The sequence below is a fragment of the Gymnoscopelus microlampas genome (assembly GCF_963454915.1).
Source record: "Gymnoscopelus microlampas genome assembly, chromosome: 8".
NCBI lineage: Eukaryota > Metazoa > Chordata > Actinopteri > Myctophiformes > Myctophidae > Gymnoscopelus > Gymnoscopelus microlampas.
In genome coordinates this window covers 58,154,807-58,173,919 of record NC_139945.1, presented here as the reverse complement: position 1 = coordinate 58,173,919, position 19,113 = coordinate 58,154,807, and the positions used below count along the sequence as shown (strand labels likewise).

Here is a 19,113-nt window from a genome sequence, read left to right as displayed (position 1 = left end):
TAGCATTACATGACTAGAAACACCTTCTCTGTCGTTTCACACTGCATTTAAAATGAACTTGCTTCATTTTAAAGTGTGAAACAGACATTTGACTGTCAAACAGACACATTTCCATGCATGGATCAGATTAGAGTAGAGTAGTTAAGCCAAAACAGACTTTAGTCTGTTTGGTTTTCACATCCATTGAAGGATATGTGTTCCATTAAACAGCATTATTTCATCAGACCTCTTTTTTGTGGATTCCACATAATTCCTCAAAATATCTTTTAAATGTGATTGGAGAAAAAAAGCATTTCAGTTAAATTCATCATTCGATTAATTTGTGAAATTAATTAATGAAAGGGCCGATCAATTCCTCACCCTGTGATGCTTCGAATACAAGGAGAATTTTCATTTGTATTACATTGTTAATGGTGAATGAAGAATCCCAACACAATGAGAATAGATCTGAAAAAGAGAATTGGGGGAAAAAACAGGGAGCCAGGTTTAACAACTGCAAAGGTCAGTTTATGAACTCCAAAACGACACTCAACAGTGAAATAATCCTTAGTGTTAAAACGTGGCTTTTGTCATGCGTTCAGAGCTGTGAGCCTGGGAAACTGGAGTACTTGAAAGTAGCCCACACACACAACACACCCTTGTACCCTTGAAAGAGCATACTTATCTCACCTGTGACATCCTAAATGAGCCCTGGTCCATGTGAAGGACACACTTGTCACGTAGGTGTGACACCAGGCTTGTGCCGGTCGTCTATTAGTGGTCTCTGGGAAAGTTAGAAGCCATGAAATGACACACTCACCCATACTTTGTCCTGTCTGCCTTTGTCCTTGTGACGTGTGACGTGTTGGCGTGTGTGTGTGTGTGTGTGTGTGTGTGTGTGTGTGTGTGTGTGTGTGTGTGTGTGTGTGTGTGTGTGTGTGCGCGCGCGCGCGTGCATGTGTGCGAGCGTGCGTGCGTGTGACATTCTTCCCCCCCAAATGATAATTAGGAGCCAGTCGATCCTTTATGGGTCTGTAACTCTGAGAGTGTACAAATGGAACATAAATGGACCTTTATGTCCTTATCAAAGATGTCTACATACATACAGTAACTGTGTATAAACATCATAATAAGCAGCAGGTATGTACATGAGGTTAGACATGAGGTAGCAGCACAATGGTAACAATCCACGTGGTAGATCCACAAAGGAAAAGTAGTTCTTAATAGGTGAACGACCCACAGGAAGGGACATTAGGGTAACAGTCTGTCAAAAGAAAGTGATCCAGTGTGAGAGAGCAGCCTGGTGACAGGTGGTGTTCAGGCCTTGATAAACAGTCCTTGACAACACTTAATTCTACATCATATTTCTGGTCTGATAAAAACATTTTAGCCACTTGGTTTGACATCAGTACCATTTTCATTTGATTTCATCCCATAGTCAACATTTGTTTTAATCTGTTCAGAAATTCTAGGATGCGTTGCGCTATGGGATTAAATTAATAGTAGACAGCTGCTCAAGTTCTTTAGGTTCTTATCAGCTTAACAAAACCATTTGTAACCATAAAGCTGTATGCAGTGATGACTGGGCCCTCACACCTTTGTCACAGGGGTGTCACAGCTCTGTGTCTCTCTATGTGAAATGAATCAAGATTGGGCAACTCTACGACATATGTATCACCTAAAATGTATGGATCTTTAGAACAGCTGCCAGAGACGAGAACTAAGGTGATTCCCCTTCCCAGTCTGTCAGCTCTGCTGCCCGGGTACGACGAGTGCTGGACCACAACCTATTCATTACCATATATTAATAGACCTGCCTTTAAGAAAATACAACTCCACAATGAATATTGTGTTTAAGATGTAATTATATTAGATAATAATAGGTGTTTTTGTTAGACAGAAGAGGAGGAGGGATGTTGACAGCGGTGCATAGAGAGCCCTTATTGGACAGCTGATAAAAAGCAGTCCACGTCCCAAGTGCATTTCTCAAAAAGCTAAACTATTCTGAACTTTCGAAAGTGCTCCGGTCGGACAGAAAAATCACTCCGATCAGCTGCTTCTAAAAGCAAGTATGTTAAGAAAGAATTACATGAGGATCCAGATCGGAACCTTGTGGAATGCCAAAACAAATTGAACATGGCAACCTAGAGGTTACCGAGGCTAGTTTCAAAATGTTGTCTGTCTTCTACATATGTTTCACTATCTATCTATTGATATGTCTGTCTGTCTGTCTGTCTGTCTGTCTGTCTGTTAAGTATCGCTGTGAAAAAACAAATTGTTATTTACAGAGCCATCTATCTTGAGAGAGCTGTACCATGTGATATCAGTGAGACCTCAGTATGACATCACTGGAGTCGCCATTGTTCCCGTTACAGCGTCAGAAGAACGTTTAACCACATGAACCCTAGTGCAAACATTCTGTGAAAATAGCAGATCCAATACAAGCAATACAAGCTCACAAAGGTCGTTCTTCAGACACTCTGAAGAAGACACTTGCTGTCGAAACATCAGTCAGTCAGTCAGTCAGTCTGTTTGTTTGCAACTATTAAACTTCATTAGTGCTGTGTTCCCTGTCTGAGAGGCATCCTGGAAGTGGGGTTCAACACAAAGATCACCATAAAATGTGTTGATCCTCAGTTGGTAGCCTTGTGTTTGGTCTTCGTTGCCGATTGACTTATAATGGTATATAAACATTAGACCTCATGAATTTGTGTACTTTTTAATAGTCCATAGTCCACATGCATTTTAAAGTCACCATTTAGAAGGCTGGCTATGTTTTTGGTCCAAACCTGACATAGTTATTGATCATATATATGTTGTTTTTTCTGCAGACCTCAACTACTGTACCAACCACCGGCCGTGCCGCAACGACGCCACGTGCACCAACACGGGGCAGGGAAGCTACACGTGCACATGCCGCCCGGGATACAGCGGCAACAACTGTGACATCGAGACCAACGAGTGTGACAGCAATCCGTGTAAGAATGGAGGCAGCTGCAACGTAAGTCATTTACACCCCACAGCGTGTGACGCGTCGCCCCTGTCAGGAGGGAGGAAACCTCATTATGTAAAAAAACAAAACAGAAAATCAAATAGTTAAATCTTTAAATAGTTAAAGCTTTTCAATAGACGCGTGTGGATCTGCCAAAAATATAGGGATGCCAGGTTTTATTCATGTGTCAACGATAAAGCTAAAGGTTTGAAAATTATCCCACAGAAGCTCATAACCTCAACATGATGGTAGTGAAGAAAACAATAATTTTGCCTACCAGGAAGGCTTCAAAATGACAGTTAGATATTAGCATGCTTCTAGAGACCGGAATTGCTTTTGTTTTAATCATTTTGAATTGTCTTGCACACTTTTCAAATTGTGTCGAGCACTCCAGCAGTTTGGCGCTGATGTTTCGGGCCTAGCCTATAATATTCCTTTACTATTTGTGCGTGTTTTATCACAGGATAATTGTGTTCCTTCATGTTAGTTGCGCAACGTTTTTGTTCAAGTTAGGAATCTTGAACTCAGGGACGTCAATGGTGTCTTTGTGTTGACATCGTATGTAACGATGCATCCTGTCTCCTCTCTCTCCTCCACAGGACCTGGAGAACAACTATTCCTGCACGTGCCCTCAGGGATTTTACGGGAAGAACTGTGAGATAAGCGCCATGCGGTGCGCCGACGAGCCCTGCTTCAACAGGGGTACCTGCGTTCCGGGCTCCGCCGGCGGGTACAGCTGCCAATGCCCTCCCGGGTACACTGGCTCCAACTGCGAGAAGAAGATCGACAGGTGTAGCAGCGACCCCTGTGCTAATGGTAAGATGCGATGCTTCTTTTGCTCTCATAAATGGCACATGGTGCATACATATACCATGTGCCATAGAGCTTTTCTCTGTAGCGCTTTACAATGTATTTCACATTCACACACATTCACACACCGACGGTGGAGAAAAACCATGCAAGGCACCAACCCGCTCATCGGGAGAAGTTAGGGGTTCAGTGCCTTGCTCAAGGACCCTTCGACATGCAGCCAGGAGGAGGCCGGGGATTGAACCAGGAACCTTCCCATTCCAAGACTATTATGCAGTGATTTCACAACTAACCAGACGATCTTTCCCTCCTTATGAACCTTATTTGCAGGAAGACTCATTGCATGTCCAAGTCCAATTAGTTTACCGTGTTAATTGAACAATACAACCCTGGTTACTCAGTGGAGGAAAGCAATTTGTAATTTATAGAGGATTAACCAAATGAACCCTAGCGTACCTATTCTGAAAATGTCATTATAGGCAAAAATAGTTTAAGTGTTTTGGTGTAGAGGGAAAAAAGGAGGGGAACGAGGGCAGAATCCTGTCAACGAAGTATACCAACATACTAAAGCTTATTTCATTTGATTATTCCAATTAGAATGTAAAGTCCTCTAATAATGAAGTTAAAGTAATTAACGTGTAACATCCATTTTAGCAGTCTTTTTGGTGACACCTGTGGTAGCTCTGTTGTCTAGAACTGCCATTCCCAAAATTCAGTTCAAATGAGGGTATTTCAGAACATAACAACATTGTCAGAAATGGAATTTCTTAACTTAAAAATACATCTTGTGCTTGCGTCATTTTGGCGTGTGTAAAAAATGTTTTTTAGAGAAGTTGTCAAAAACACTTTTATGTGGAATGGTTATTGTGAAAAATATACCAGTGAAATTGGTGGTAACACTTGCTATGCATCCCATGTCTATAATGCATTATAAACATAGTATTAATGCCTTATAACACTGCATAATGATGTTACAAGCACTCATAAACACTCATAATGCTTCATAACAATAATCATAAAACAATATAAATCATTTTATAATGACTTATAAAGTCAAGTATGAATCTATTATAATCTGCTTATAACACTGTACAATCATAGTTATAAGCACTCATACATACTCATAATTGCAATCATTACACATTATATTGCCTTTTATAATAACTTATAAAGTCAGCTATTATAGTACTTCATAATCGCTGGACACTGGCAGACCTTCAGGTTGTACTTCTACGTATCCGATTGTCATAGTTGTAATAATTGCAATATTTCACAATGCTTTATACAAACTGTTGTAATGCATTATGGCCAGTGTTAAAATGCATTATACTGTGATTATAAGTCGCTATAAGTGGTCATGTGATGCTTTAAGGAAAACAAACTTATTTTAATTGTTTAATGGGTCATAGAGACTAGATTTAGTAATGGTAAGGAACTGAAATGTTTTGTATTGTATACCAGAACAGTGACATTTACAGCAAAACAGCCAGAAATCAGGATGTGAACTTTGACCCCATAAATGATCCCCTTAGCAGAACACACCAAGCTGTGACCACTCCATTTGAAATGGAATAGCTTCTTCTAATTGTTTACTTAAAGCACCTAATGACTATTCATAATTATAATCACATATTATAATACATTATCATTCATTATAACAGTAATTATAGTACATTATGAAATAGTATGTATTACAATTATGAGAATTATAATACAAAAAAAACGTCAGTGAGTGTCCAGCAAGTATTATAATACTTTACCTTATATAAATAATGCTCTATAATGTGTTATGTTCATTGTTATAAAGCATTATGAGAACTAAAATGATACAGTTTTATAAGCATATAAAGCATTGAGTATGTTTATAATGCATTATAGAGATTAGGATGCATAGTGCTACCTACTTACCTAATTACCATGTTACAGTAACTGACCAGCCACATTAAAGATGCTGCAAGTAATATTTTTTGGTTAAAACAAAGTTTACTGTAAATCATAATAATAATAATAATTTAGCTTTATATTCTGATAGGAATCATTGCTATACAGTATTCAGTAACAGGGGTGTTCTGTCTCTTAGAAGTGAAGAGGGAAAACAGGATTCTGTCTCCCGATTTGCAGGACATTAAATGTAACCCACCTGTAATTGTATTGTTGTCTGTTTACCAAAGAGTTGGAGAGACAGACCTGTTACTGAACAAACACTCCTATCAATTCTAGCAATGATTCCTATCAAAACATAGAGCTACGTATATATATAGAGCTATTTAACATGGTATTTTAACAAAAATATTTCTTACAGCACCTATAATTTCTGTGCATATACTATGTTGCATGCATTAACTACAATTTAACTACCATTGTACGGCATTTGATACGTTAGGGCGATGCCCATTGGGAACGTATGCCCCTCCAGTTATGCAATATCTGTTGTAACTGGTGTACTTACTGCAGCACCATTATCATAGTACTTGGAGGCCAGTCTATGAGTCTATTGAGGACATCAGGGTTCTGCTGTTGCTTTTAAATGTGCTATATAATTAAAGTTGACTTGACTTGACATAAAAGAGATACAGACAGGCAGGCAGACAGACAGACAGATATAGAGATCTCCATATATGGGCATAAAAGGGACACAGGCAGTACACACGGCAGGTTTGAAGTCGATCTGTCAGGCGGTTCTCGACCCAAGGGTGTCCGGCATGAAGTCGGTTGGATAGGCAGAAAAGGGACATGGACAGACAGATAGAGATTTCCATATACCGTACAAAAGGGGCGCAGACAGACAGACAGACAGACAGACAGACAGACAGACAGACAGACAGACAGACAGACAGACAGACAGACAGACAGACAGATCTCCATATATGGCCATTAAGAGCATTAACTATCATGCAACTACCATGTTAGAGCATTAACTACCCTGTTTGAGCATACACATCATGTTTGTTGACTTGTGATTATAATATTGTGATTCAAGCAAACATTCATGCACCGTAAATAGCTCCTATTTCAGAATGCTAACTTTCCAGGAAGAGAAAGGCTGTAGTTTTAGCTAGGAATCCTCTTTAACTGTCAAATGTTAAGTCAAATCAAAGGCTTAACTACATTATACTAATTAGTAGCAGATATTAGTCAGATAACTAGGATATACATTGGATTTTTATTCATAATGTACAATAAATACACAATTGTGAACATTTATAATTAAATGTCAGACCCAGAAAAGATGCTATGGACACGCATAACTTTCACAAGCAGAGACTTCCAGAAATGTCCATCATGATTGATTGTGTCCCAACAGGGAGTACATTGCTTTGGTAATACGTATGCCAACCCCTTTGGCTGAACCTTTCTGACAATGTTTTAACCTCCCACCAAGGTTACATGTAGCTGTGAACAGATTAGCATACAACTACTACAAAGTATCCATAATGTACTTTGTTTATTAACCACTTAATCCCTATGTACTTAGTTGACTGAAGTCCCTCAGGGCTCTATAACATGTACCCAGCTGTTTTATCTTTGCTCATTTATGAGCTAACAACCTTCACGAAGGGTCGTTAGCTTGTAAATCAGTTATTGTTGGCAAGTAACGCCATCATGTAACACGGTATATATTAAGCTTTACTCTGAGGAAGGAGTGTTGGAGCACAGTTGCTATTTCAGGGCCATGTTTGTACTTCAACTGTAAGTGACCAAACCAAGTACCCAGAACTCTTCCCAGGGATGAGGGTCAATTAGGGCATCAATGTGAATCATAGATCACTTCAATACATGCCGATACACACTTTTCTGTTTAACCAACTAAACAATATATACTTTATTGACTATAGGCCTACTTGAGGCTCATCTTTATCCTACGAAAAGCACATTTTGTTGACGATAACCTTAAAAGAAAGTGGATTCTTTACCTAAGAACACTTTCTAACCTCATGGTATTTTTGGTTAAGGTTAGGGAACGTTATTTGGGGTAAGTTAAGGTTAGAGTTATTTGTCAAAGCTAGGGTTTTGTTTTGTGTCTTCCCGTGTGCACATGTTCCACATTTGATGTGTACATTTTATTACTAACACCACACATTTGTCGTTGGTTACGAGAGAGCAGATTTCTGCTTCAAATAGCATGTTAGCTGTGAGTGTGAAGCATCTGTGTATACAAAAAGGTTTTGCACTCACCTCGCCACCAGCTGTCACATGGCTTCTGTCATGCGTTCAGAGCTGTAAGCCTGGGAAACTGGAGTAGTGGAGTAGCCCAGGCACTTATTTAATTGTACCCTTGAAAGAGCACACTTATCTCACCTGTGACATCCTAAATGAGCCCTGGTCCATGTGAAGGACACACTTCACGTGGGTGTGACACCAGGCTTAATTGTGCCGGTTGTCTCTGGGAAAGTTGGAAGCCATGAAGTGACATACTCATTATTTTGATTTATTTTATGTTAAATTACTGCCATTTTATATAGCCTACAGTACCTCCCCCAACTAAACAAATACCACATAGTCCTACTCAGAAAACACACACCCTCATTTAGTGTAAATTAAACTGCAGTGAGAATCCTTGGTTATCTGACTAATAAGCAGGTAGACAGTCTCTTACAGCTGGGCAGAAAGGTCTAATATCCTACCTACCATACTTTTTTGAAGTAAGAGAAGTTATTGAGCAACTCATCAAAGTCCAACTCCCGGGAAGCTCTGATTCAATGGGGACAGCATGTTCTGTCTCTGCCACTCTCATCCGTAGCTCATTTTTATCCATTTTTGATGGAAAATTAGCGTTCTTCCCCGCAGCTGCGGACAGAAAGCACCAGATACTGTCTTAATGCAATGTATGTACGATATGCCGGGAAATATCGACATTTTTAGTTTACGTATCGTCCACACCACATTGTCACACAGTTATTTATTTATTTTTTATAACTACTTTCATGTTGACTCATATCAAGAGGATTCTGAATGTGTCTTCTAGACTAGTCAAGCAACTGTAGAACAATCTGGGACGTTCCTTTGTTATCTAACAAAAATAAAATGCTGCCTCAGAAGGGTGGTTCATTTATGTTGGAAACAGAGCCCTTATCCACTGTCTGTGGTTGAGGATCTGTGTACGCCTGGCCGACATCTGACAGTGGATGTCTTCCCACCACCTCAAGCTCAGCTGACATAAAACACAGCTTCTCTTCTTCCCTGGGAGGTCTTGCGCAATCTTTCACTTCCATCAACAACACCCTGGTGACTCCTTGACAAAGATCCTTATTTGACCGAGTAATGCCAATCCCACACCTTGCCACCAGGTCTCCTAAGTGGGCATGATGTCAGACACACCGTTGTGCTCTCGAATGGGATTCAATCTCTTCCGGTTTCAGTCTCGACATTTTAGGTTACAGCACTACCATCAACCTTGAAAATGTGTTATGAATGTGTTAATATTGCTAAATGGCCCAATTTGTAATCCTTTAAACGCATAGATCAGCGGCTCTAGCGCGTTTAACATGACCTTTCCTGACTCTTACCCTATATACACACTGAGCTCAGTGGCAAAGCACTCAGCTAGACAACAGGGTTTATCAAGGTTCAAGGTTCATGTCGTTTATTGTTTATGCATACAAAACGGCAGCAGTATGGTCAGTATAGGCAGCACAATTCTTATACATCAAACTTCTCAACAGTGTGATAAACAATACAATAAGAAGGAGATAGAATGCTGTGATAGACCATTCAGAGTCGAGCATTCAACCAAGCCGTATAATAAAATTTGATATAAAGGTAAAATAGCTGTAATTAAAAGAATAACAAACAAAATACAGACAATCCAGTATACGCTCATTGATCAAATGTCACCCTACAGTACATCAACTTGAGAGGAATCATATTGTTTTGTAGAGAGTGTATATTAATGGCATTTTTTTTTTGCAAAAAGTTCACAATAATAGCCAATCTAAAAAGACATAGATTGGTCTATTGTTTTATTTTATTTGTATAAAATAGGGCTTCTAAGTGGTTAATACTACTCTCTGATTCCAGCCTGTAGCTTCAGGCTTTGTTTTGAAATGCTCCTGGAGTTCCACACTGTCTGGAATGTGAGGCTGGCACCATGCTGATAGACCTGTCTGCTGCTGCTGCTGACAGACAGACAGACAGACAGACAGACAGACAGGCACGCAGGCAGGCAGGCAGGCAGGCATGCAGGTAGACTGGCAGGCAGGCAGGCAGGCAGGCAGGCAGGGTAATAGCTGCTCACTGCTAATGCAGACCAATGTTGTTGTCTTTTAAACACGGGACACAGCCTTGCCTTTAGAAAAGAACACTTGTCATGGGCAATTTGGGGAACCTTTCCACAGAGGTAGATGCAGTGTTTTTCTGTCCACTGGGAATTCCTTTTTGGTTTCTTTGGCAGAAAGTACCCGTGTATAGATTGTGTGACTTCTTAGCAAGACCCTTCCTCGTGTTCATGAGGAAGTTCTGGGCATTCAGCACAACCCCAGCCTTCTATTGTTGTCATGTTATGCCAAATATTGTTGCATTTTAACAACTTGAACCCTACCGTTCCTATTATCGGGGTAAACATTTGCAGAAAATAGTCAATCTACAAGCTCATGAGAGCCACCGGTCAACAAAGTATATTCTCTCGTCTCTCCAGCTATTTAAAAAAAGAAAACACATTTTCAGGTCAGGATACCAATTTCATCTAATCAGAAGAGAGAATACATACAGGACATATGAATGTTCTGTTTATTAAATAGTTGGAGTGAAGGGGAGACCAAAACACACTATAGCAATGATTACTATCTGAAAATAGCTATTTTTTTATTTTACAAATGAAAAATATCACTTATACTACCTTGTGTGAACAACAGGCTCCTAAATGGCTTGGCAGTGCTACGGTTTGTACAGTTTTTTTTATTATGAGGCAAACACTTAATGATAGCCTCAACAGATAACACTGACATTGCAAAACACAGATAAACGTATCACGAGAAACTTGCACGCACACGCACACACACACACACACACACACACACACACACACACACACACACACACACACACACACACACACACACACACATGCGCGTGCGCGCTGTCTCTGTGTTTTCACACAGGCCTCCCCGAGGTCCTCATTAGTGTGTGGGAAACACTACTTGCACATGTGCAATCTCATTTTTAGCCTCATTCTTGCCTCTGTGTGTGTGTGTGTGTGTGTGTGTGTGTGTGTGTGTGTGTGTGTGTGTGTGTGTGTGTGTGTGTGTGTGTGTGTGTGTGTGTGTGTGTATGTGTGTGTGTGTGTGTGTACACGCGCGCTCCCCATCCTAACAAACGGAGACAAGTGCTGTTGTTAAGTGAAGCTATGTTCTTCTGGAGTGTTGCAACGCTGCGCGTTAGGCAGGCTACACAAACACCATATAAGGACGTGTCTCTGAGTGCATGGCCGCCCGTTCCAACGACCTCTCTTGCTGCCGCGTTCGTCCACTTCTCTCTTGCTTGCGCAATTTGCTTTAACCGTCCTTTTTTGTTGTTGAGCGAGCTGTTTCACTGGGAGAGCTTAAAGGGTGATTTATACTTAGTTTTGCGCGCTGGTGTTTCGGCAATCTACAAGCCCACAGCGTGTCGCACTGCAATGCATTGTGGGCTTGTAGATCTGCTATTTGTGCAACAGCGCTTAAAGAAACACAACCCAGGTATAATGCATGCAGAAGCTGCCACTGGAGATGCTATAGTCCCCTGTCAGCTTCCAACCTGTGGAAACATTGGCAACTGTGTTCGGTATAGCGCCCAACAAACAGGAGGCAGGGATTGGACCAGGCTCGCTGCGGTGGAGGGCCACTTCTGAATTACGGGTAGTTGTCCCCGGTAGTTGTCCCCGAATGCAGGATCCTGTCCTGATTCACCTAAAAACCCACGTTTGGATTAGTTATAGCCTAATACAATTCATTACAGATCTGTATGGGTTCATTTGATTCGTAACTATCAATCATTTAGTTGGGGATCCCCTAGAACCCCCTCACGGACCCCTGTGGGGTCCCTGGACCCTAGTTTGAGAACCAGTGCTGTAGGTAACCAATGTTGGCACCGGTGCAACTGCTGGAATGTTTCCTGCTTCCTGTTGAAGCACTTCAGCCTCCTTCCCTACATTTCTTGGCTTCCTGCCATCTCTCTCTCTCTCTCTCTCTCTCTCTCTCTCTCTCTCTGCCGTGTTTACACTAAACATCTTCCTCAACTCACTTTCATCTTAAAGACACACTACACCTTTTTCCTTGTTGATACAAATTGCAATCTGGTTTGATTTCATACTCCCAAGTAGTTTCACCCCTTTGCTACACCCTCAAGTGGTCTGGTGCAACCAGGTACTTTCTTTAAGGAAGAAAGTACCTTAAATAAGGTACTTATTACTTTCTTAAGGTACTTTCTTGTCAAGAGAAAGGTACTTTTCTTAAGGTACTTTCTTGTCAAGAGAAAGGTACTTTTCTTAAGGTAGGTAATCGCCTATGAGCTATGTGAGCTATATTCGGCGTATGTCATGTTTTTTTTATTGTCATTGTCATGTTTTTTGTTTGTACGACCAAACTAAACCTCTCTCTCTCTCTCTCTCCAGGCGGTCAGTGTTTGGACCTGGGCCACAGCGTGAAGTGTCGGTGCCGTCCCGGTTTCGCCGGCCCCCGCTGCCGCACCAACGTCGACGAGTGCGCGCGCGGGCCCTGCCACAATGCCGGCACGTGCGTGGACGGCGTCAACGGCTTCACATGCACGTGCACGCTGGGCTTCACCGGCAGGGACTGCTCGGTGCGGGCCGACGCGTGCATGACGCCAGACGGAGGAGGCGCCACCTGCCTCAACGCCGGCACCTGCTATGCCCACTTCACCGGCCCTGTGTGCCGCTGCCCGCCGGGCTTCATGGGCGCCCGCTGCGAGTACCCGGTCAGGAACCCCGCCGCGCCGGAGGAAGAGGACGTCCCCAGAGCCACCGCGGCGGCCACGCCCCGGATGGAGGAGGAGAAGGACGCGGCACTGGCGGTGTCCTTCGCCCTGGGCCTCGTCACCCTGACCCTCCTGGTGTTCGCCTCCGTCTTCGTCCTGCGCCTGCTGCACCGCCGCAGCAGGAAGCTGAAGGCCGCCTCCTCTTCGGCCGTGAAGAACGACCTGGTGGCGGTGAACAACCGCAACGCCGGAGGCACGGCGAGCCTGCTGCTGCCAGGAGGCGCGAGGGAGAGGGAGGCCTTCCTCGCCCCAGGAGGAGGAGGAGGAGGAAGGGTCGATAGAGGGCAATTCAAGGTGTCCAATAAGGACGCAGCGTTGGCCGACGACCTGTCGATGTACAAGAACAAAATGGCCGTACGCAACCTGGCCAACGAGGAGGACCGCCTGGCCAAGGCCAAGTTTGACATGTAAGGATCTCATTTTCATTGTCCTGTCTCTGAGTTCTGAGCGTTCATTCCGTCTGCAACTCAAAATGTAAAGAGGGAAGTGAATGTTGTCTGTCCATTGCTCTCCCACTGAGATGCTTGTGTTTTCTAGTGCATTGGCTCCCAAACTGTTTAGCCCTTGACCCAAAAGAGAAATTTGATGTCTCCCTGGGACCCAAATGTTTTTTTTCCTTCTAATTTAAGGATTTCCCTTTTCCATTTATTCATGAAATATTTTCTTTTTAAATCATTAACGTAATCTAATTCATGACAAAGTTGGAATTTTTGGGGGAATTGTTTTTGACCTATCAAAATGTGTCCACGACCCAGGAACCAGTTTTCTAGTTGATGTGTGAAACGTGCCAGAGCTCGTCTCCACACAGGCCTGTGTAGCTGATGCTTATCTGATCATGTCTTATCGCAGCTGAGATACACACGCGCATACACACACACACACACACACACACACACACACACACACACACACACACACACACACGCAAACACAAACACAAACAAACACACACACACACACACACACACACACACACACACACACACACACACACACACACACACACACACGCGCACGCATGCGCACGCGCACGCGCACACACACACACACACACACACACACCCCCCTATACACGTACACATCTATCCAAATACACCGCACCTACACATATGAGGGTTGTTTACTTCCCACTGTTTTCTTATACTAACATTCCTGCCCCTCTCTCTCTCTCTCTCTCTTTCTCTCTCTCTAGCTGTAAGAAATGTGACTCGTCCATCAAGGTGCCCTCAGTGGGTGGGATTTACCATCCTATCTTCATCATTCCAGAGCAGGGAGACCAGTGTGTGTTCGCAACAGAGGTAAACACATTGCTATTAAACGTCAATTATAGGCTCCATGTCAACACAATTTTTTTTTTTTAGCTGCCAATATGTTCCAAAATAGTAAAACATAGACGATGTACAACCTTGTACATTGTCTATTTTGGGATGAGCAGTGGTGGAAAAAGTACTTGCATGTTTTGCGTAAGTAAAAGTATCAATACTGCAATGTAGAAATACTCTGTTACAAGTAAAAGGCCTGTGTTCAAAATGTTACTTGAGTAAAAGTGCAAAAGTATTGGCATCAAAATATACTTTAAGTACCAAAAGTAAAAATACTGACATGTTTGAAAATAGCAGATCTACAAGCTTGTAGATTGGCTATTTACAAATAGCCTAGGTATAAAATAGGGCTAAAGTGGTTAATGTATGTTTCATAATATCATAATTTATATCTGAAAAGTAAATAGTAACTAAAGTTGTCAAATCCTTATAGTGGAGTAAAAGCACTATATTTGCCTCTGAGGTGTAGTGGAGTAGAAGTAGAAGTACTTAAAACTGAAAATACTCAAGCAAAGTAAAAATACGTCAAAATTGTACTTAAGTACAGTACTTGAGTAAATGTACTTAGTTTACTTTACACCACTGGGGATGAGGGGTACATTGGGAGAAGGAGGCTTAAGTCAGAGTTGCCAGGCAAGAGGAGAAGAGGAGGGCCCAGGATGGCTTCGGTGATGAGAGAGCACATGCCGAGGAAGATGCAGAAAACAGAACATGCAAACAGACGATCCGTCGTGGCGACCCCTGCCAAGGGAATTAGCCAAAAGAAGGAGAATGATAATGTCACAATGGTCTCACTACTGAGTCCATTGGGAGTCTAAAGAGTAATAAGTTAAAGAGTCTAAACCTTTTCTCTTTCTAATATCCCTCTAATGGTACCTCACTGTAAAGCCGTCCGAAGTAGTTCAATCTCAGGTTAACATGGAAATCCCCACAACGTGGGTAATGTTCGTGTATGGTGACGAAGGCATACTTTTGCCTTCTGACAGATGTATCATTGATATCAATTTCAGCAGTGACTGGAATTTAACCACTGGAAATTCCTGCACATTTGCACACAATCCTGATCACATTACTGAGCATGTATTATCATCATGTACGCTGATGACTAACTCAAGTCTCTCTGTGTCTCTCCCTCAGGTGTAGCCTTCACTTCTGATAGTACCAGCCCAACCCGGGAGAAAAGCACTACCCTAGCATCTCTCATCTCATGAAGACCCTCTGCAAGAGCACTATCAGCCCAGTGGGAGAGAAGACCACCCTGGCATCTCTCATCTCGTGAAGACCCTCTGCAAGAGCACTATCAGCCCAGTGGGAGAGAAGACCACCCTATCATCTCTAATCTCGTGAAGACCCACCGCAAGAGCACTATCGGCCCAGTGGGAGAGAAGACCACCCTATCATCTCTCATCTCGTGAAGACCCTCTGCGAGGGATTGATCTGTTCTATCTATCACCAGAGGATCTATATTCACTTATATTATTTAATATTTATTATTGCTGCTCAATGGAAAGACACAAGAAAAGACTTGGTTATTCTTTTTTTATATATATAATTATATTCTTTTTTTTTATTGAACAATGACAATTTTCTGAAGACAATGACTAAAACATGAAAAAAGGAGGATTGAGAAGAAAGGCAAGAGAAAGGAGAAAGACGGAATGCCTGGCACTATTTGCACTATATATTTTTTTATTCTTTACTTTACTTTAAGCTTTCCCGTTTGTTTTTTATTTAAAGTCGTAATATAATTTTGTAATTTTTTAAAGACATTTTGAAAATGAAAAAGAAAGAACGGAGGACTTACTCGACCAATCAGACAAGACTGGTGCCTTAGCAATGGACCTTGTCCTTCACAATCCCATAATGAGCTGTCAATCAGTCTGCCAGAGGACCTGCTTTACACATTGGAAATGCTTTCATCAACGTTTTGGATTCTGGAATCCAGGAGAACAAGATGGAATATATCCCCGAAAGTCTACCAATGTTTCCTAGCCGAAAGCTCAAATGGACGTAGGTCTGGTGATGTGGTAGACATTTATGAGGATCAAACAACGTGTTCAGAATCGGCTCAGTCCATGGATTTTATTGAGCGTTCTCAAGATGTTAAGAGAGTTACACCGTCCAGTACACCAACAGCCTTACAATCACTGTCAAATCAGACAAACCCTCCAAGTGCCTCTCCTTAAAAGAAACACCAGCAGAGTCGGCGATGACTTCTTTTATGACATCGTCAACGTGATGGTCACAGATCCATGTGGAAGCTATGCCGTTAACTGTGGTTTTTGACCTCTCGTTTTACATTTAACTGATTGGATGTTTGTCAAATCTCACATTTCCCCTTTAAAATGACAGGCAAAAGGCGAAGTGATATTTACCTGTACTAAAGAAGGGATTTATGGAATCTTTCCTTCCGTCCACCAATCCGCTAGCCTAGAACCTTAAGCTCCACCTCTTGGATATCATAGCCACCGCCATTCACATGTGACCTGAAAACCTTTCAGGGTGCCATCATGGCAAAGTGAGATGAACATTTCTCAACTCTTTGGAAAGCCTCAACCTCCATAACATGTGGGCGCGGACCTTGGTGTCCTGGTGGGTTCTGGTTGGTTGACACAACATTCCAAAGCGCCCTTGAAAAAAAGATGCAAGCAGTGCATTTGAGGGAGCGCACGTGTGGCTCCTAATTCTGTCTCAGTCGCTCTTTTCCAGATTTGCCTTAGAAATAGAGAACTTACAAATATCACAACAAATATGAAACATTCATGCCAAAATGAAAAAAAGGAAATTGACAATTTATAGTACAGACTGTGATCTATTTTTGCTGTGTCTTACTGCCTGCTCTATGCTGGCTACTGTACCTCTTAATTTTCTTTTCTCGCACTGACGTTAATTATTTAGGATTTTTATTTTTATACAAATCAAGCATACATAACACTGAAGTCTTAACAGAACCAGACGTTGCCTTATGGACAACTGCCATAACGACAAACAAAGAACAATTCCCACTTAACCACTTAACCACCTAGTGTCCCTATTTTGGGGTGAATATTCGGCAAGAATAGCCAATCTACAAGCTCACAATGTGACTCATTGTGATGCATTGTGAGCCTGAGTTGAGTTGGCTTAGATGTTTTGGCTGAAGATATTTAGTTCTCCGGTCAACTAAGTATAGGGTTTAAGTGATTAAATCATTCGGCTATCCAAATGACCTGAAATTTTAATTATTTTCTTCCTTTGGTTCGATTTACTTTTGACTATTAGTCCATTTGATACCAAAAATATATGCTGTTTGGTTTAGTTTTATATGTGTATTTTCCAATGTTAATTTAACAAAGAACCATGCAATGTGTACAGTACATAGCCTGGAGTGTTCCTATTTAATTTGCATTTGTGAATAAGTTTGTATTTATCAAAGAGAATTGTATATATTTCTATGTTCATGTGCCTATTGTCTCAGTCAAAGTAAATAAATATATTTTTTCATAAATAAGGAAAATCTAAATAAGTGCCGAAGTGTTGTGTTCTCTGTTGCAGCCATTAGTGTGTGTTCTGACACGCACGCACACACACACACACGCACGCACGCACACACGCACGCACGCACGCACGCACACACACACACATACACACACACACACACACACACACACACACACAGCACAAATAGCCGATCTGTTAGCTCACGCTCAAGTTGTGAGCTTATGAATCGGCATTTTTTTTTTGCTATCTTTGAGTGTTAAGTGTCTCTGTGGCTTTTGAAATGTTTTGTGTTGTTTATTCTAAACTGATGTAGACACACATGCGTGGGTTTACACAGAGCTGTAATGATATCTACTGGGGCCACTTAAAGCCCAGGGCTGTTCTAAGAAGGCAGATGGACTGGATGGCCCCCTTACACCCCCTGTCTGTCTGTCTGTCTGTCTGTCTGTCTGTCTGTCTGTCTGTCTGTCTGTCTGTCTGTCTGTCTGTCTGTCTGGGGCCCTGCTGATAGTGGGAGAGACAGTGTGGGTGGGAAGGGGGGGGGGGGAGTTGTAGAAAGAGAATGAGATTAGATTTGGGGGGAGAGGGCACAGGAAGTGAAGAGAGAGAGAGAGAGAGAGAGAGAGAGAGAGAGAGAGAGAGAGAGAGAGAGAGAGAGAGAGAGAGAGAGAGAGAGAGAGAGAGATATTCATATATATCAGCTATTTAAAAAAGAATCATGAAAATGTTTGAAGAAATTATGGTATTTAAAAAAAAAACACGTTTAGCAACACAAATCTTGTATGGTGTTACCCAGTGGTGGAAAGTAACTAAGTACATGTACTCAAGTACTGCACTTAAGTCAATTTTTAGGTATTCGTACTTTACTTGAGTATTTCCAATTTCCAATACTTTCCCTTCTACTCCACTACATCTCAGAGGCAAATATTGTACTTTTACTCCACTACAATTATTTGAAAACTTTAGTTACTAGTTACTTTGTAGATTTTGATTATTATTACAAAACATACATTAACACTTCAGCCATTTGAAGCCATTTGAAAATAGCTGTGTTGGCTGTGGACCCCCAACTGAAAATGTTTTGTGCCAGGGACCCCCAGAAGCAAAGATTTGAGTTAAAAATATTCAAAGATAATGCACACATTTTCAGATCTTTCAAAAAATAGCCAAAGCTAAGTGGTTAAAATAATTGTGTTAACTAATTTAGCTGGGGACCCCCTGGTACCCCCCCCCCCCCCAAGGACCACTGGTGGTCCCCGGGCCACTGGTTGAGAACCACTGCTCTAGAGAGATGCCCCCTCAGACGGTTGGTTCTGGAACACAGCCAACCAGACAGAAACCCCACTGGACTATAGACCACATTATAAGACAACAAAAAGAAAGCTATCTGACACACTGGAGAGAAGAAACTCACAAGCAGAACTAATTGGAATGTGCCTATTTAGCCCTAAACAAAGAGTACACAGTGGCAGCATAGCTGAGCACTGTGACTGAACTGAACCCAATAAGAAAAGCTTCATTTCACACTTGCTTTGGCAACGTAAACATCATGCAACTGAA

General features: G+C 41.8%; 2 protein-coding genes across 2 annotated transcripts in view; one reads left to right on the top strand and one right to left on the bottom strand.

Moving 5' to 3' along the window:
• dlc (deltaC) overlaps positions 1-17,564 on the top strand; it is a 22,664-nt gene extending 5,100 nt beyond the window's left edge. Inside the window, exons 6-10 of the mRNA XM_084065399.1 lie at positions 2,811-2,980; positions 3,571-3,787; positions 12,369-13,158; positions 13,944-14,049; positions 15,211-17,564. Of these exons, the coding sequence (XP_083921525.1) occupies positions 2,811-2,980; positions 3,571-3,787; positions 12,369-13,158; positions 13,944-14,049; positions 15,211-15,216 (1,289 nt within the window). The 3' untranslated portion in view covers positions 15,217-17,564. The remainder of the gene's footprint in view (positions 1-2,810; positions 2,981-3,570; positions 3,788-12,368; positions 13,159-13,943; positions 14,050-15,210) is intronic.
• LOC311050670 (uncharacterized protein) overlaps positions 1-19,113 on the bottom strand; it is a gene marked incomplete at its 3' end in the record, with an annotated part of 728,236 nt that overhangs the window by 87,305 nt on the left and 621,818 nt on the right. The window lies entirely within an intron of this gene.